Here is a 16957-nt window from a genome sequence, read left to right on the forward strand (position 1 = left end):
GAATGCACATCTCCATTCTAGGACTGGCGTCTAGGGGTTCCTGTGAGGAATCTGCAGTCTTTTAGGGGACGTGGGCACAGACGGGACCTAACCAGTGTGCAGGGCATAATGAAATCGGACTGAGGTATTTGGGGAAGATTTTGTGGAGGAGGTTCATCCCAGCACTGGGCCTGGTCTGTTGGGTCATTCAGATGTGTTGATATGGACCTGAGGATGCAGGTTAAAAACTTGCCACATTTACCCCCGAACTTCAGGTGCATCACTGGACAGGAAAATACTTGCATTGCTTTGGGGGCACGTTGTTTCCTCAAGGGTCTCGTTTGGATTGCTTTGGGTATTGGCGTGGTGGCCGTGGTCTGCAGAGAAGTCCAGTTGCTAAGCTGCCACTTCAGGACAGGGAAGGCACAAGCCCTTGCCTTTGCCCGCCAGCTCCCACCTTTGGCAGTGGTAATCTGTTTGGGGGAGACTGAGGCCTGTTTGACTTCCCTGGGAAAGAGTGCCGCAATCCGTTGGTGATGTCTACCTTGGCACGGGGACAACAGGGGGAAGCAAGCAACATGCCAACTGTTTGCCAACAGTGAGATATAACAAACAAAAAATGTCACCAACTCTTGCCTCTTTTCCCAGCAGTGGACGTACTGCTTGGGTCAGACTTGGAGTGTAGGTCCGTTGACACCCCGAGTGAGAGGATGCACTTCCAGATAAGGTCTGTCTCCTGCTGGCACGACTAGGGAGAACATTTATAATTTGACTTAAACCTATACTCTGAATCTCTCCTTTCTATATCCATTTGCCAGCCATTGTTTAAGTTGCTAACCTAACAGCTGTATTTCCTTGGCAACGAGCATAGACTAAGGCAAAGATTCCCAGCCCGTGGGCTGATCCTGCAGAATCACTGGGAGCTCCACCACTGGAGGTGCTGATTCAAGAAGTGTACGTGGGACTACCAGGTGGTAATTTAAAAAGGCTTTCCCAGGTGATTCTGATGCACTGGCAAGTTTGGGAACTACTTTGATATATATAAGTGGACTTTATATATTCTTTTCCTTTCTGAGGCTGTGACTTTTGGCAGATTGAGTTTGTATGTCATCTTCTGCAAACTTCTCTTTTATGTACCCTGCACAATTGTGTTTACATAGGAGAGGGCCTGGGGAGGAGCTTTGGGGTCACTTTATTCAACTCAGTGCTGTATATAACAGTTCATCGGGTTCTTATCAGGGTGTGTGCTTGAGAATCACGTGGGGAGCACCTTTAGGGCTTAGCCTGGAGCAGCAGGAGCTGGGCACTGTGCTTGGGCTTTGAGCTCCCACTAATTCTGAGGTGAGGTTGGTAGCATTCCTCATCATCAGAGGCCCTTACGATGTTCCCATTTAGGAAACCTTTGAGGAGGTTGGAAAGAATTGTTGGTAAGGATGTTGGGGTTTGAGGATGTAATGCTCAACTCTAGCCCGGTTAGCTTGGTATTGCTGCTGGGGTAAATCACCGCCCCGCCCCATCCTCAGTCAGGGGAACAGTAGAATTTAGAAACAGACTCTTCAGTAGGTGGTGCCTGAGTCTCCTCGGATTACCTGGTACTTTGGGCCAAGCTGCTGAGATCACAGCCTGAAATGGATTTGAATTGGTACTTCCAGATAGTTTGAAGGCTTCCCATACCCTGCCCCTGACCTTTCACTTTTGATAATTCCTTGTTTTTTTATAGTGAAATTGTGGTAATATTAAGATAGAAAAAACTACCTACACCTCTATTTTTTATTTTTCTATATTTCATTCCAGCCTTTGATCCTATGCATATATATCTTTCAGTTGTTCTAATTATAGTAGGCTGCACAAACACTTTAGCTTGGCCCTTTCAGGGTGATCAGTTTGCCCATGATCTCACTGGTTAAGAGCTGGGATTTGAAGCCAGGACCGGGTTGTGTAAACGGCGGTTTCCTTTCATTTGTGGAATGGGGTGGAATGGGCAGTACCTATGTTTGGCCACATGGTGGTGCCAAGAATCAGGACATAGCTGCCCCTACCTCCCTGGGCTGGAGACCAAACCCCAGACCCAAGTCAGCTGGGTGAAGATTTGGGGAGATTGCTAGGGACTTTAGAAAACTTGACAGGTCTGGTGTGGATGGGCATAGCATTTGCCTCATGGTGTGGTGTAACCCGCGTCTGTAGTCATGACACCGGTTGATGTAACTGGCTTCTAATACAGTTTTGTCGTTAGAGGTTTTTCTTTTCTTTTGCCCCATTTTGAACTTTATTTACCGTGAATAACTTTGAGTTAAAAAAGGTCAGATGGCTCCATTCATTGTGTAAATCTTACAGAGTATCTTCTAAGCCTCCGTAAGGCTGAATCATCTGGGAAAATGGTATCTTCATCACCCTCTCCCTTGAGCACTGTGGCTTCTGTGGCCAGGGGCGAGTTGGATCCTGGTTTGGAGGGTTTAGCTGTATACATGCATAGTTCTAGGAGGGGAAGGCTGTCGGTATTTTCAGATGCCGAGATGAGTAAAGCTGAGGAGGATAAATGTTGAAAAAAGTCTCTTGGATTTGAAATTTGGAGGCCTGAGCAAGGGTGGTATCCGTGGGGGAGGGAGGAGGTTGTTATGAGGACTAAGAGAGCTGACATTAGTGAACGCTTACCACTTGGCAGTGCTTCACTTTATGTGGATCTGTTGGCTGAGTCCTCACAGCGCCCTAGGAGATAGGAACCTGAGCCGAGAAAGCTGAAGTCATTAGCCCAGGATAGCAGCAAGTGGAGAAGCCGGTGGTTTGGGTCAGGAGGGAGTGGTCTGTCAGTGTGGACTGGTGCGCTGGGCTCAGAAAGCATGGCCTCAGTGATCACTTTCTCCCGTTGCTTGATGAGGACCAAGCCCACACTTTTGCAGGCCCCATTCCTTTGCTTGAAACAGCACTAAAGGCCATGCCTCCTAGAACCACAGTCTCAGCTGCTCTGTCTCCATTTTATTGTCTTCACCGAGCCTCTTCCTCTTCTTTTGCCTAGAGCCAATCCCTTTGCACTGCGATTGTCCCATGTTTATCCTTCAGTTGCATCTTTCTTTGTGCTGCACACAGATTCAGGTCACACTTAGGCAAAGGCCAAATTATTGATACAGTGTAGAGCTTGATTTGCTTGTACCTTAAAAAAAAAAAAAAACGCAGATCATTTGATCTCTAAAAATCTGAATTTGGTAAAAATTTAATCTAGATTTGATCCAGAAACTAAGTATAAATATTTGAAGATTGTTCTTGTCATCAGTTTCTGGGAGTTGATTTCTTTCTCAAGAAATAAACTTGTGTTCTTTTTTTCTTCTAGGACTCTATATTTTAAAGAGAGAAGAAAAAGTTAACTCCCTTAAGGACTTTTCTTAGAGAGTATCCTGGCTTCTTTTAAATGACGAAGCTAAGACACAAATGAAGACTAATTCTGCTCCGTGCTCTGCACACACCTCTCATCCTCAGCTCCAGTGCATAATTGTCTACATCAGTCTTAATTTACTCTGTGAGATCTGGACTCCTAACTGAGAGTATTTCATCTGCTCAGATGTGCCAATTAAGTCCACCAGATAGACCATAAAAAGGCAGATAAGAAAAGTAAAACACTGAGTATCTCAATTTAGCAAATTAGACTAATCTGTAAGGAATTCTTATCTGTCTGAAATAGAAAACCTATTGCACTACAGAAATGCAAACTATATTAAATACCCAGCTAGGTGCCTTGAGTATATTTTTAAAAAATCAAATTGTACTCACTGTGCTTCTGTTGTAGAATTTTTTCATGGATATTGCAATAAGTGGAGAATGATCCTGAGATTGACATTTCACCCTATATTAGAAATGATTTAACTGTATGATGTGTGACTTTTCCCTCACAATCACTACAGATCTTGGTGGCTCTTGCAACGTAAAAATGAAAACAGAGCAATAAGGTCAGTTGTAAATTTCAAGCAGCAAAATACGTGACTTCCTTGAAATTTTGGAGAGGGCGTGTTCATTTTATTAATATATAATCTCGGGCTACTAATATTTGATAATTCCCATTAATAGGTATATTTTGCCTTTTTTGTAGGTTGGTGTAGGCATTTGAGTATAGGCGATACCTCCTTTTGTTGCCTTTCGTTTTATCGTGCTTACAGATAACTGCGCTTTCTACAAATCGAAGGTGTGTGACACCCTGCCTTAAGCAAGTCTATCGTTGCCATTTTTCCAATAGCGTTTGCTCACTTCATATCTCTGTGTCACATTTGTAATTCTCACAGTAGTTCAGACTTTTTCATTATTATATTTGTTATGGTGATCTGTGATCAGTGATCTTTGACGTTACTGCTGTGACTCACTGAAGGCTCAGATGGTGGTTAGCGTTTTTTTGGCTAACCATCTTTTAATTAAGGTCTGTACATTGTTCTTTTAGACATAATGCTGTCGCACACTTAATAGACTACAGTATAGTGTAAACACAACTTTTATATGTACTGAGAAACCACAAAATTCATGTGACTAGCTTTATTGCAATATTTGCTTTGTTGCGGTGATCTGGAACTGAACCTGTGATATCTCCAAGGTATGCCTGTATATCAGTTTGTCTGGTATTAAGTGTATCTTAACGTGTTTGTTCAGCCCAGATTACCTGTAGTCAAAAGAATTACTAAGCTGATTTTACTGTTACTTGGAAAAGTTGGCAGGTGTCAACCCTGACCAGTTTTGACCCACTCTGCACAGTAGCGAGGTGGGGAAGGAATCATGTTATCGTACAAAAACGAAGGCCGTCTTTCCTCTCCTCAAACTTATAGCACTGATGTTTTTTGAGACAAATTTGAATTGAAGTTTTAGAATTTGATTTGCTCTTGTACAGTTGTTTTCGTTGTGTAGCATTTAAAGAGGTGATTATTGACCTTTTGGCTGGTGCTATGAGAAAAGGGGTGAATTTCAGAAGTTTGAAAACACTTTTTGAGAGGCAAGATTATGCAAGAGTTAGGGGCACAGACTCCGGGTTAGAATCTTCACATTGGTGATCTTGATCAGGCTGCTTTACCTGTCCCTGCCTACCTTTCTTTAATTGTGAAAAAGGGATTAAGAATAGTACCTGTCTCATAGGGTTGTAAGGATTAACTTATTGAATACGTATAAATACTTAAAACAGTGCCCAGCACACAGTGAGCATCGGTAGCTATTAGTTGTTATTATTACTTAGAGTTTGTTTTCTGCCTCTAAATTTAAAAAATGTTTACATAGTATGTATGTATATATAATTTCAAAACACAGCTTGTCCAGAGCTAGCCAGTGTTACTTAAGGAGGTAATATATGGCATAAGGGGTAGAAATCACAGGCCATGGCGTCAGAATGCCACAGTCGCCCCTAATAACTATGAGGTCTTGTATATTTCCCCATTTGTATATGGGGATCTTAGCAGTACCTTCTTCAAGGGTGATATGAGAATTACAAAAGGTAATACATCTAAGATATTTGGCAAATGTCAGACACTCAACAAATATTAGCTACTCTTGTTATTTGCATGCCCACTAGGTAAAACATTTACTATAAAGATTCCATCAAGCCAGTAAGAGGGTCTGTGAGAATCATGAGGAAGAGCTTATATAAATATTGATATGTATGAAGATGTGACGTTCTTCCAAGGTAAAAAGCACTTTAACAATTGTATGTAATATGCATAGGCAACTCATTAGCTGTTATAAACTTAGTTTTGTTTGATGCTAGGCTTTTCTTACCTCTCATACATTTTTTATTAGTATGATTAAGGTCCACTTAGTGATAAAATATCTGTATGACTATAAGTACGTTATCAGTAATTGTTTGGGGAGAAATAAAAAATTATTTCTCCTTTGAACATACTAGGGGTCACTAGACATCTGCCCAGGGGGCATTCTTCCAACCTCACAGCCTGCTTATTGGTTCTGAGTGTGGATAAGTCAAGATTACACTTTGGTTCCTCACAGTTTTCTCTGTTCTGAGGTCAGTGTTCCAGATGCTTCTCTTGTGCCTTTTAAGGCTTAGTTTCCACATTCCTTGCTGTACTAGGTGTGTAGGACATTGTGCCTAGAGTGACCGTGATAATCTTGATCTTGGCTGATAGTACAGGTGCAGTAGCATGATGGCCTTCTAGACTTGGGGGCTGCACTTAACTCCTGCCTGCCCAAGATTGCGATTCCAAGTGTCTTGACATTTGTTACTATTTATTCACATTTAACCTACAATTAACTAAAATTTCTCAGTTACTTTTTTGTGTGATCTCCTGCCAATAATTATAGTATCTAACATGTATGTAGTATTAAAAAATAGTTTCCAAAGGGTATAGTATACATATTATCTCATTTAGTCCTATAAGGACCTATTATTTGGCTCTCCTCGACTGTGTGGTCGAGGGGACAAATGCAGTGGTTAAATGATGTTTCTAAAGTTAAATGATGTTTCTAAAGTTCAGACCTCCCCTTACTAGTTATGGACCTGCATCTGGTTTTCCCTTCTCAGTGGGTATCTGAAATCTGTGTTTTTTGCTGGGTTCTGCTCTAATGGCTGCCCCTGGAGTCTGAGGGACTATAGGAGTTAGAAAACCTCCCAGTGAATAACACACTCACCTCGTTTTATTTGGTTGCAGCTGTGCTGTTATATGTATGGATTAAAGAAAAAGATGAAAGTGGGAACACTAGAAACATCATTTCCTTTCTAGTAATGTAAATATAAGGCTAGTTAAACTTCTTTTTTCCTCTGCTAGAAGATGAAGTCTTTCATAAAAAGTTGAACCTTTTGCTCAGCCTTTCCCACCTGGTCCTAGGGAGGCTTGGACCCAAACTGAGGACTCCTGATTTCTTCCAGTCAGCTGGTGTGCAAAAACCAGTCTTGTTGCAAAGTGAATCCCCTGGGAAACCCCCAAAAACAGACATCAGGGCTTGAAAATAACTTACAAAATTTTTGTCATTCAACCTAATGAGCTTACCCTCCTCTCCTTTTTTTTCCTCCTTATAAAATTCTAAATTAAACACCTGGCTTTGCAGTCACCCTTTGCCAGGCCTCATTCTTTGCAGTGGGCCCAGCCACGTTTAGGCAGTGGCTACAGCTCGGAGAAGTACTTTAAAGTCACGTATGTAGAAGGGGTAGGAAATGCAGCAGGAGGTAGGCCAAAAAGGAGGTAGAACGGGACGTTTCTTGAACCCATTTCTGAGGTACCCACATTGACCGTTTTCAAGCCATGCTTCTCTACCCCTGGTGTCTTCCTCATCCCTAGCCCAATTCAGAACCTCGTTCATTCATTCCCTCGGCATTTATTGAGCGTCTTGTGAGGTGGGCATTATACTAGTCTCTAAAGATACGAAAATGACTGAGACAGTCTCTGACCTCAAGTGGCTCCCAGCCTAATGGGGGAGACAGATACGGATTTCAAAAGATGCTAACACTCTGGTAGATGCTAGTGTTCTAGTGGAGACGTCAGGTGTGCCCAGGTACCGTGGTGTTGGGAAGGCACCTACCTGGAGGATGGGACGCCTAACTGGCCGGTCAGGGACGACTTCTTCCAGAGGTGCTACTCGGGCGGAGCTCTGAAGGGTCCCCAGGTGTGTGGGGGAGGGAGGTTGGGGGCAGTACAGGGCATGCACGTGCGCAGAGAGGAGGCTCTGAAGTTCAGCCCAGGGGCAGCTAGCTGTGTTTTTCTGCCCCGGCATTTTGAACATCCTTGAAATGCTGGAAATTCTCCTTCGAAAATAAATTAACTTCTCAGGTGTATCCTAAGGGTTCCATCGACAAGGCGTGCCAGTAGGTTACAACTGAAGGGCGTATGTTTCTGGTGCAGTTCAGCTGACTGTGCGGCGTTGCTAGCAATCTGGCCCTGGGTCCGAGTTGCTTCTGACAGATCGTTATTGCCGTATCAGCCCCAGGTCCCACAGCCTGGGCTGATTTCTCATTCCTGCGTGAGTGTGGCGAAGCCAAGGAGCATTTGCCCTGCCTGCATCTGATTGGAGTTGTAAGTTTATGTTTATTACCGGGTTCTCTTCTGAGTAGCTGCCAGTGGAGTCGGCGGCGGGCTGACTACGGCGGTCGTGCGGGGAGTTGGAAACCCTGCCAGAGAACACCAGGCCCGCTTGCTTGTATGCGGCTGCAGCTGTGACTCTTACATGTGTGGCTCTTTTAAAACGAGAGGAAAGAAAACGTGAAAAAGCTATTTCTTTTCCAAAAATGTAAATATTGGACTACTTACCCTCCCCCCCACTTTTAAAATCTGTTATCTAGCTTATTTGTCGAAACAACAGGATTTAGACATTTCGAGGCCATTTCAGATTTTTAAGATTTCAGATCACTGGGGTCCAGATCTTAATTTTGACCTGCCCCCAACCAGTTTTAGGTCATTCTGTAGTTATCTTTTTGTTACCGTTGTATTAAACGTGGCCATACTTCATGACAATTAACTGTTTACAGATCTGTTCTAGAACTTTCAAATTGAGATATTCCAGCAGGTACCTTCTGATGACTAGGTGTCTTTACTCATGGTGATCATGCTATTCACAGTCATTTACTGAACATCCATTTGACAGACTGTCATAGTTTTTGTGCAAATATACACGTTCAGGAGTTCTGTCAAGCATTTGTGGTGCGTTGCGTTATCACATGCAGATTGTATTGGACTGTACATTGCCTCTGTTTCTTCCTCTGTAAGTGAACATTATAGTTCACTCAGGGTTGTGTGAGGATTTCATTAAGTAGATATGATTATATATAATAACATAGTAATTCATTAAGCACCTATTATATTCTAGGCTCGTGCTAAGTGCTTTATATGTGGCACCTCATTTAATTCTCCCCTAAATCCAGTGAAGTAGATGCCGCTGTTCCCCCATCTCAGGGTCGAGGAAACTTAGATGCTAAAGAGGTTAAGTTGCTTGCTGAGGGCTGAAGTGCTAATACATGGCAGTAGAATTTGATTCTAGACTGTCTGAGTCTGAGGGTTTGGGCCCGTGCTCATTGCATATGTCAGACCCGCTTTATTCATCCCCCTTTACACCTGCTGGCTGGACAGGTCACTTGGCCTGCCAGGCTGTAGGACCAGCGAGTTAAGCACACTAAAGAGGGCAGTTTTAGACCCTGGTAGCATCTGGGATGGGAAAGGCGTCTGTTTCTCTCAGAGTTCAGGTGAATCTGGCCCTCCTCCACCCCCCTAGTGTGCCACGTGGTACTTCTTGTCGACCAGCGCTTGGTGCTGCCCTGCTTCAGCGTGCGCGGGTTAGACGGTCAGGTCTCATGGCTGTAAACCACATGAGGAATTACTGCTTTATATACCAGGAGAATCTCTTAGCCTGAGCCACACATGCATGTGGTTTTATAACCCTGGTACTCTCTGTCTTTAATATGTGTATATGATTCTACTGGGGCGATTTGTCTTTACAATGATACAAATACTTGTAGGCAATAATGATTTTTCCCCACCACCTTTAGTCATCTGTTAGCCAAACTGAATAAACATTTGTCTCTTTTCATCTTTCTTTACAAAGCGGAAGGCACTGGAATGCAGTCATTTCTGTAGTGGCTTATGTGGTTTCCTAGGTGCTGTGTGTTCTGTGGCGACATGATGCCTGTATGTTTTAGAAGGGAGGGAGGAGGAGGAAGCTGAAAATCTGTTGAAACAGAGTGATGCGGTGGGAAGTTTAACAGCCACAAAGACTAACTGGCTAAGTCTAAGGCAATAGCTATCATTTATCAATGAAGGATAATGTGTGGTACTCTTGTATGCAAGATATTTCACGACCTCGTTGTGTCAAACTTGCTAAGCCAGGATCTTCTGTTTTTCTTTTTCGTCCTGTAAAATTATTTTTGAGTAGTTGCACAATGAAGTATTCTTAAGTGGCTGTGATAGGTTTTGTGATTTCTTCCACAAAATTTGTATTATCCACAAATTCGCTGAAAACAATTATCTTTTAATATGCAGGTGTTTGGTTCTGAGCTCTGATAGTAAGAATTTGGGTACTGAGGACTGTCTCATTATCTGAAATTGCCTGCTTGCTAAATTTCAGATAGTGAGAAACAGGAATTCAGATATATACATTAGGAAAATGTTTATACATCATTTTGGTTTCTAAGTTCCAATGGTAAGGGTTACCTTTATACCAGGGTTTCTCAACTTTGACACTCTTGATGTTTGAGACCAGATAGCATTTTCTTGTGGAGGACTGTCTTGGATGTTGTAGGATGTTTAGCAGCATCCTGGCCTCTACCTGCTAGATGCTAGTAGTGTTTCTCCCCTCCCCCCAGCAGTTGTAACAACCAGTTATGTCTCCAGACATTGTCAAGTTACCCTGGGGTGGGGGTGAGGGGGTTGCCCTTGGAGGATGGCCAGATTGCCCCCTGTTGAGAACCACTATGGTATACCACTGCACTTACCTAAATTTGTAGATAATGTGAAACTCAGAAGAGTAGCAGAGACTATTATAGCCACTTAGAGGTACTTCATTTCATCAATTGCATGGTGATTTTAAGGAAGAAAAATACAAATAAAAGGGAGAAAGAGATCACCTTTAGAAGTTAAGCACAAAAAGGCCATTAAATTTTTCCCATAAAAAGACTGTCACATATTAAATCTTATGGTTATGTGATAGCTGTTTCCTTAGACTTGGCCATATACTGTCTCTTTCGTTGGCTGTTCTCTGGAAGTCACCAGCACTGCTTATTTATAGGTTCTCTTAGTGCCCTGCGAAGCAGTTTCAAATCACCAACCAATTCTTCCTTACTGATCCTCAGCTAGCCCTTCCTTTCCTTACTCTGAAGAGCTGAAATTTTCAACAAGACCAGAATTTATCGGAGGACGTGCTTTAAAGGTCCTCCAGCATCTAGTGCACGGGGCTGTGTTTGGCCTCTGTGCTAATTTGGTAGTTGGTGCTGGAAAACATACCATTCCTCCAACTGGGCAGCGTGTGCAGTATTATCCTTCCATGTTCTCCTTTACCTTCCCTCACACTTTCTCTATTACTCCTGCGTAGTCAGTGGCAGAGAAATGCCTTCTTATTGTGTTGCTGTTCTCATTCCCTTCCTGTGAGCTTTCTACTTGGAAGGCATTTATCTGTGTTATTGTTTTATTTCATTTCCACCGTTTTGTGAAATTCACAGTGTCAGTTGCATGCATACTGAAAAAAGCCATCCTTTCATTATGGAAGTGACTAGAATATGAGGCTGTTGACTTTTTTTTTCCCCACTTGTGACCCCAGTGTCCATTATAGTTATATAGGTGCAAAATTAGCCTGGCTAAATGGTTGCACCTTCCCAACAGCCTTGCTGTATTGCTAATACTTTCAGATCTTTAGACGTTTCTTTTGTTATGCATACATGCTGTCACCCTTCTGAAATATAAATGTTCATCTTATTTCATATCTGAAAAGCGGCATATAACTAAATTTATAACTCAGGTTATATTTAGTGGACACATTTTTTTCTCAGTGGTATAATTATCAGTACTTTATATTGTTGATGCCTCCCCCTAATTAAGTAATCAATATGTGAATCTGATATATAGTAATTTTGACCAAAAATTTGCTTTATGTTCAAGATGTTGTGCTGTTTTATGCTATGACCATCATATCTTTAGCACAGAAATAGTAATTATAAATAAAATTTATTTTTTCTTAACGTTGTCATTTTGGAGCTATGACGTTTAGTATCTATAAATTTAGTTATATTGAAAATTTCACTGACTCTTTTCTAGAATTAAGTTCATATATCTTAGGAACTAGCAGAGAAATTTTCCCTTTAGGGTATGCCAGGAGAGGAGCAAGTAGTTTTGATAATGAAATGAGACCTTACAGGAATATTTCTAGAGCAGCTATAATAATTCAAATGAGAATTGAATTGAGGAGGAAGGAAAAGAGAATCAGTTGGTTTTTTTTTTTTTTCCTTTGAATATCAGTGTTTTGGGTAATGATGGCAGCGGAAAGCTAACAGACTGTTTTATTTTGTCTGTTTTTTCCTATGTATTACTTAGAACTATCTATTTTAACCTGGTTTGGAACCAAAATAATGGAAATATGATTTTTGTTTTCACGGTAGGAGATGGAATAAACTGAGACTGCGGGACAAAGAGAAGAGTTTGAGGCTTGAAGATGATTCTGAGGAAAGTGATGCCGAATTTGACGAAGGTTTTAAAGTGCCGGGTTTTCTTTTCAAAAAGCTTTTTAAGTATGTGCCATGTGTTCCTTCCTTTACATCTGTCATCAAGCCATTGTGTACAAATTAATATTTTAGGAACTACATAGTACTTACCTGTGGGCCCTTAAGGTACTTGCAACAATTTATTGCAAACACAGATACTGTCAAATGAAATTTTAGCCACATGCTGTTCATTAAAATTAGATGGTAATAAATTGACTAAAGTGCGCATTGGGTATGTTTATAAACTGATGAATCTATGTGGACCTGTCTGAGCAGACTAAAAGCTACACATTTAAAAGCTATCTACATCGAGTTCTTTTTTTGTTGCTGTTCTTAGCAATTTTAAGGGGCCAAACCTCTAACTTCTAAATCAGATTAATTAAGAAGAGTTGCTTATTAAAATCAATATTGGGGAGGTTTTTACTTCTATATTGAAATAAAAAACTGTGTAGAGATTATTTTTCTGAGTGTCCTATACTGTACCTAAGGGCATAATACTTTTGAGCTGACCAAATGTGTATCTAAATATTTCCTGTAGATGTTATTCTGATATCAAAAGAGAAGATGTAGGCAAACACCTTCAGGGTTGAGTTGCTATTTGAAACTGACTATGTTTCATATGTGAAGTGGCCCAGGGTTGCAGATAACTGGATGCCCTGTGATAGATGCGTGCCTATAGCCTATAAGGTCCAGGCGAGTCTCCGTGATGAATGTAAATACTGAGCCACGTTTTCAATCTCAGTCCTCCTGGGATTTACTAAACAAGGTGCTTTAGGAAGGCTTCCTCGATGCATATAGGAAGTTAAAACATTAAATAGCTTCTTTCTGTCTCTTGTATCATCACTTGGTAGTTGGGTGCAGGATGTAAACTTCTTTCTTTGAGACGGTTATGTTTAATCTCCTTCATAGATTCAGCTGTCAGCCATGCCCTAACCTTGTGCAAGATGTCTCCTTAAAAAGAGCATGCTTTTTATATTTCCTCTCGAAGAGCTTTTATTATAGTTTTAATTTTTCTCCTGGGTTGGAGGGGACAAAGGGAGTGGTTATTTTATCCCGCTAAACATAATAGGATGGCTGAATCCTAAATATGTGAACTATCTTGGTTGGGTTACCATACTGGACAGAAGAACTGTAAAGAAGTTCAAACCTGAATCTCTAGTAATTTTTGTAGATGTTTTATAGCCTGGGGAGGTGGCTACTGTGTTTATTGCTTCTCCCAAATGAAAATTTAACTATGGAAAGGTAAATAAAGATAATGTTTATTGGCAACTCTTTTCATCTTCTCTAAAGTGATTGCTTATTAAGAAACACGCCAAATAGTATCACTGTTATATTAGCAAAAGGAATACCCAGATTATAGATTAAATTGGTTTAACAAAGACAGGATACTTCTACATGAGTATTAAGTGATTTGGCAAATATCCTCAAGAATCAAGTTGAATGTGCATTTTTGTATAAATGTGGTATTTTCTAGCAAAGGAATTTCACAGTTAATAGAACCAAACTTGGCTTAGTAGGAGTATATAGGATTTAGTGTATTGACTATTAACCCTATTGTAGTTAACGTAAATGCACGTTTTTTAAAAAAAATTTGTCTTAATTGCACATTCCTGGAAAGTATTTTGTTGTTTTCATTTTTCATCTCTCAAAAACAGGATTTTAAATACTTCATAAATGTTATGAAACTTCTGTTTCTTTTATTCTGCTACATGAAATAAAAGTAATAGGATTGGTAGAGTCTCCATTTTTCTTTTATGATTAGGTTTTAGCCAGGCCAATTTAATTTAAAGCTGTAGATCTATTTTTACTGTACTTACCGCACTCTGTGGAATTAAATTAACAGGGTATATTTGTACGCAAGGGAGTCAGCAGGTACAGTTATCTATTTAACTGTTTGCTGTTTTCTGCAAGATCATGGTTAACTTTTAAAATTCTGTTTTGAAAGTTTGCCCGGAAAATGTATTTGACTCTGTGATTTAGCAATCAGATGACAAAATTCAGTCTTTCAACTTTACTTTTAGCCACACTAGTAAATGCAATCTTGGGTTAATGTGACAAATGCCAAGATATACCAATTATCTGTGGTTATTTTGTGATGCTTCAGTCTCATGGGGGAAGCAGAGTACAGTAATTTCTTTACTCTTATACAGTAGTTTGTAAAAATCTTTTAACTTTTCCTAAAGAGTAATTTTTATGTCTTCAAAGGTTCTGAAAACTGAATTCCGTAGCCTGCTTTCATTTAAAGTATGTAATTGTTTTACAGTGTTTATTATTAGGAAATTAAAGCAACAAAACCTGAGTCAGTTAGTGACACTGCTAGAACCAGAACCCAGACCCCCTAACTCCTCATCCAGTGATACATGCCTACCAATCAGTGTGCTTGTGCAGCCTGAGGGCCTTCATGGAAAGAGAGAGCCGCTCTTCACCATCTTTGTACAACGTCCCCAGCTGTGGTTGGGGATTTCCATGTAGTGATGTGACTTACAGGGCTGCCTGGTAGATATTTTTCCTGAAGTCATTTCTTTAGTGTTGTTCATCATCTTATATGCACAATCATACACTGTTTGAACGCCCTTGGAAATTACATCTGTAGATGAGGAAACATCTAGCACAGTGTCTCTGCCTCTCGTGGGTCACCTAGAATCCAGATGTCCTAACTCCCTCTGGGATACCATGCTGGTCACCATTTTTTATCCTTTGATGATTTCTCGATTGTCCCTCTCTTGATTCCTTAAGTTAATTGGCCCCAAAGAGAGAGAGGGGTTGGACCTGTGTTGGGTGGAGGCAGTGTTGTATAATGGGAAAACACTGGAATGGCCACTGGGAGATTTTGGCCCCTACTCTGTCCGGAGGAGCTGGTCCCATAATTGTTCTGTACCTCAGTAAAAGGAGGCTGATTGACTGGAATTTAGTGATTCTGAACGAACATCAGTTTTTTTGGGAGCTTTTTGGACTACATCTTTTTCCATAGCTGAGATTAGTCCAATGTAAGTAGTTCATGACCAACTTTTATTTTTAGATGAGGATTTTTCATTCTCAACACAGCTGACATTTTGGGCTGAATAATTCTTTGTTGTAGGGACTGTTCTGTGCATTGTAGGATGTTTAGCAGCATCTCTGGCCTCTACCCACTAGATTACATTTGCACTTTCCCAGTTGTAACAACCAAAAATGTCTCTAGGTATTGTCCAGTGTCCCCTAGGGAGCAAAATACCCTCTTTACCCCCCATTTACCCCCATTCCTGGTTGAGAACTGCTGGTCAAGATTATCTCCAAAGTGGAATCGCTTTGGAATCAGAGGTTCTGGATTTCAGTTCTGACTTGCTCATTTTTTTCCTAGCAGTGTGACCTTTAGCAAGTTACTTAACCTCTCTGTGCCTTCATTTCCTAACTATAAAATGGGCTGATCCTCTTTGTGTGGGCTGGTTGTGAGGTTGTATCCAAACCTCACCTGGCCAGGTGCCTCCCCAGCAGCAGGCCCCGTAAATGGTTGGCAGCCTTTATTTTCTGATTATATACCACGTGTTAAATAGAATTTGTCCTTCATCCCAAATTAAATGATCTTTTATCCATAGTAGACTTCACTGTGTTTGGATTTTAAATCCTCTCGTCCAGGGTACCTACTGTGTGTGTATATTATAATTAGCAAACTTAAGCAGCAAAATTCTCATTCAAAGTTTTCCTTATATGATAGATAATAATGGCAACAGCTAGAGTCAAACTTTTGGAATTGATTTGCAGAATACTGGGGGAAAGTTAATTATGACATACTTTCTAAGAGAAGAGTAGATACAACTAGTTTAACAGGGACTGAAATCCACAATGAGATTTTAGGTAGACATATCACATACCAAAGAGTAAAAAAATTTGGGCAGTAAAACAACAACAAAACCACCTTCTTTTAAGATGGGCAGCTCACTAGCCTTGGTATTTTCTTTCAAAAAAAAAAATTCTTTAGCTTTCATTGTCTTTTAAGTGATTTTTGCTTTAGATTTTTTTTACTTGGTATATGATCTTCATACCATTCCATAGTGTTAAATCTTTCACTCTCAAAAATGCTTTTTGCATTATTCCTTTTTTAACTTCATTTTTAGATTATTGAATTAGACATACCATTGATGGAGAAGGGCAAATACCAACTCTTTTTTTGTTTTTAGAGGGGAATATATTATTGCTCTTTGACCTGTACTCCTTATTTAAGATTTTAATAGCTCTGACCTTTTTGTGTCTATGATAAAGTCCCTGAATCAAGTTCTACTTTAAAATATTAAAATACCTTTTGTATTGTTGAGTCTTTAAACTGTTTTTTTTTTTTCGCATCTGCTAGTAATATGACAGAATCATATGTTATGTACTAATTTTGTGAGCAGCCCTATTATTCAGACTTGTTTATGGCCTTAAAATTTAATTTAATTTTTCCTGTAAAAAGATAATATGATTACCAAGTGACTTTTCAACAGTGTATACTGTAAATTGTAGTGTTCTCTGTCCTGCTTTTTGAAGCTGTTCAGATGGAAAAAGTAAATGTTAATGCATCTTTTCATAGAAAAGTTATTGGAACTTTGTATAACTAAAAATATTTGCAGTTTTTTCCAGAAGGATATTGAATAAAAGATAATAAGTTTATGCTGGTTTACCAAGCTATTTCTAATGTTGAAAAAGAAATGAAATAGTCCCTAATTACCCTATCTATCAGTTTAATTAGAAATGTGTTAATGTTCTGTAAAGAAAAATTTGTGATTTTTATGCCTAGGTAATCAAAAATGTATGACCTTATAAATATAGTACTCATGTAAAACACACATCCGGCATGTTTCTCTGACTGGTACT

General features: G+C 40.2%; 1 protein-coding gene across 5 annotated transcripts in view; it reads left to right on the forward strand.

The window, feature by feature from the left end:
* Window positions 1-16957, forward strand: part of ERCC6 (ERCC excision repair 6, chromatin remodeling factor) — a 70523-nt gene that overhangs the window by 18245 nt on the left and 35321 nt on the right. For all 5 annotated transcript variants that reach the window (XM_036828238.1, XM_036828241.1, XM_036828240.1 and 2 more), the window contains exon 6: window positions 12026-12154. In XM_036828238.1, the coding sequence (XP_036684133.1) occupies window positions 12026-12154 (129 nt within the window). The remainder of the gene's footprint in view (window positions 1-12025; window positions 12155-16957) is intronic.

Source organism: Balaenoptera musculus, chromosome 16 (genome assembly GCF_009873245.2).
Source record: "Balaenoptera musculus isolate JJ_BM4_2016_0621 chromosome 16, mBalMus1.pri.v3, whole genome shotgun sequence".
Classification (NCBI taxonomy): Eukaryota; Metazoa; Chordata; class Mammalia; order Artiodactyla; family Balaenopteridae; genus Balaenoptera; species Balaenoptera musculus.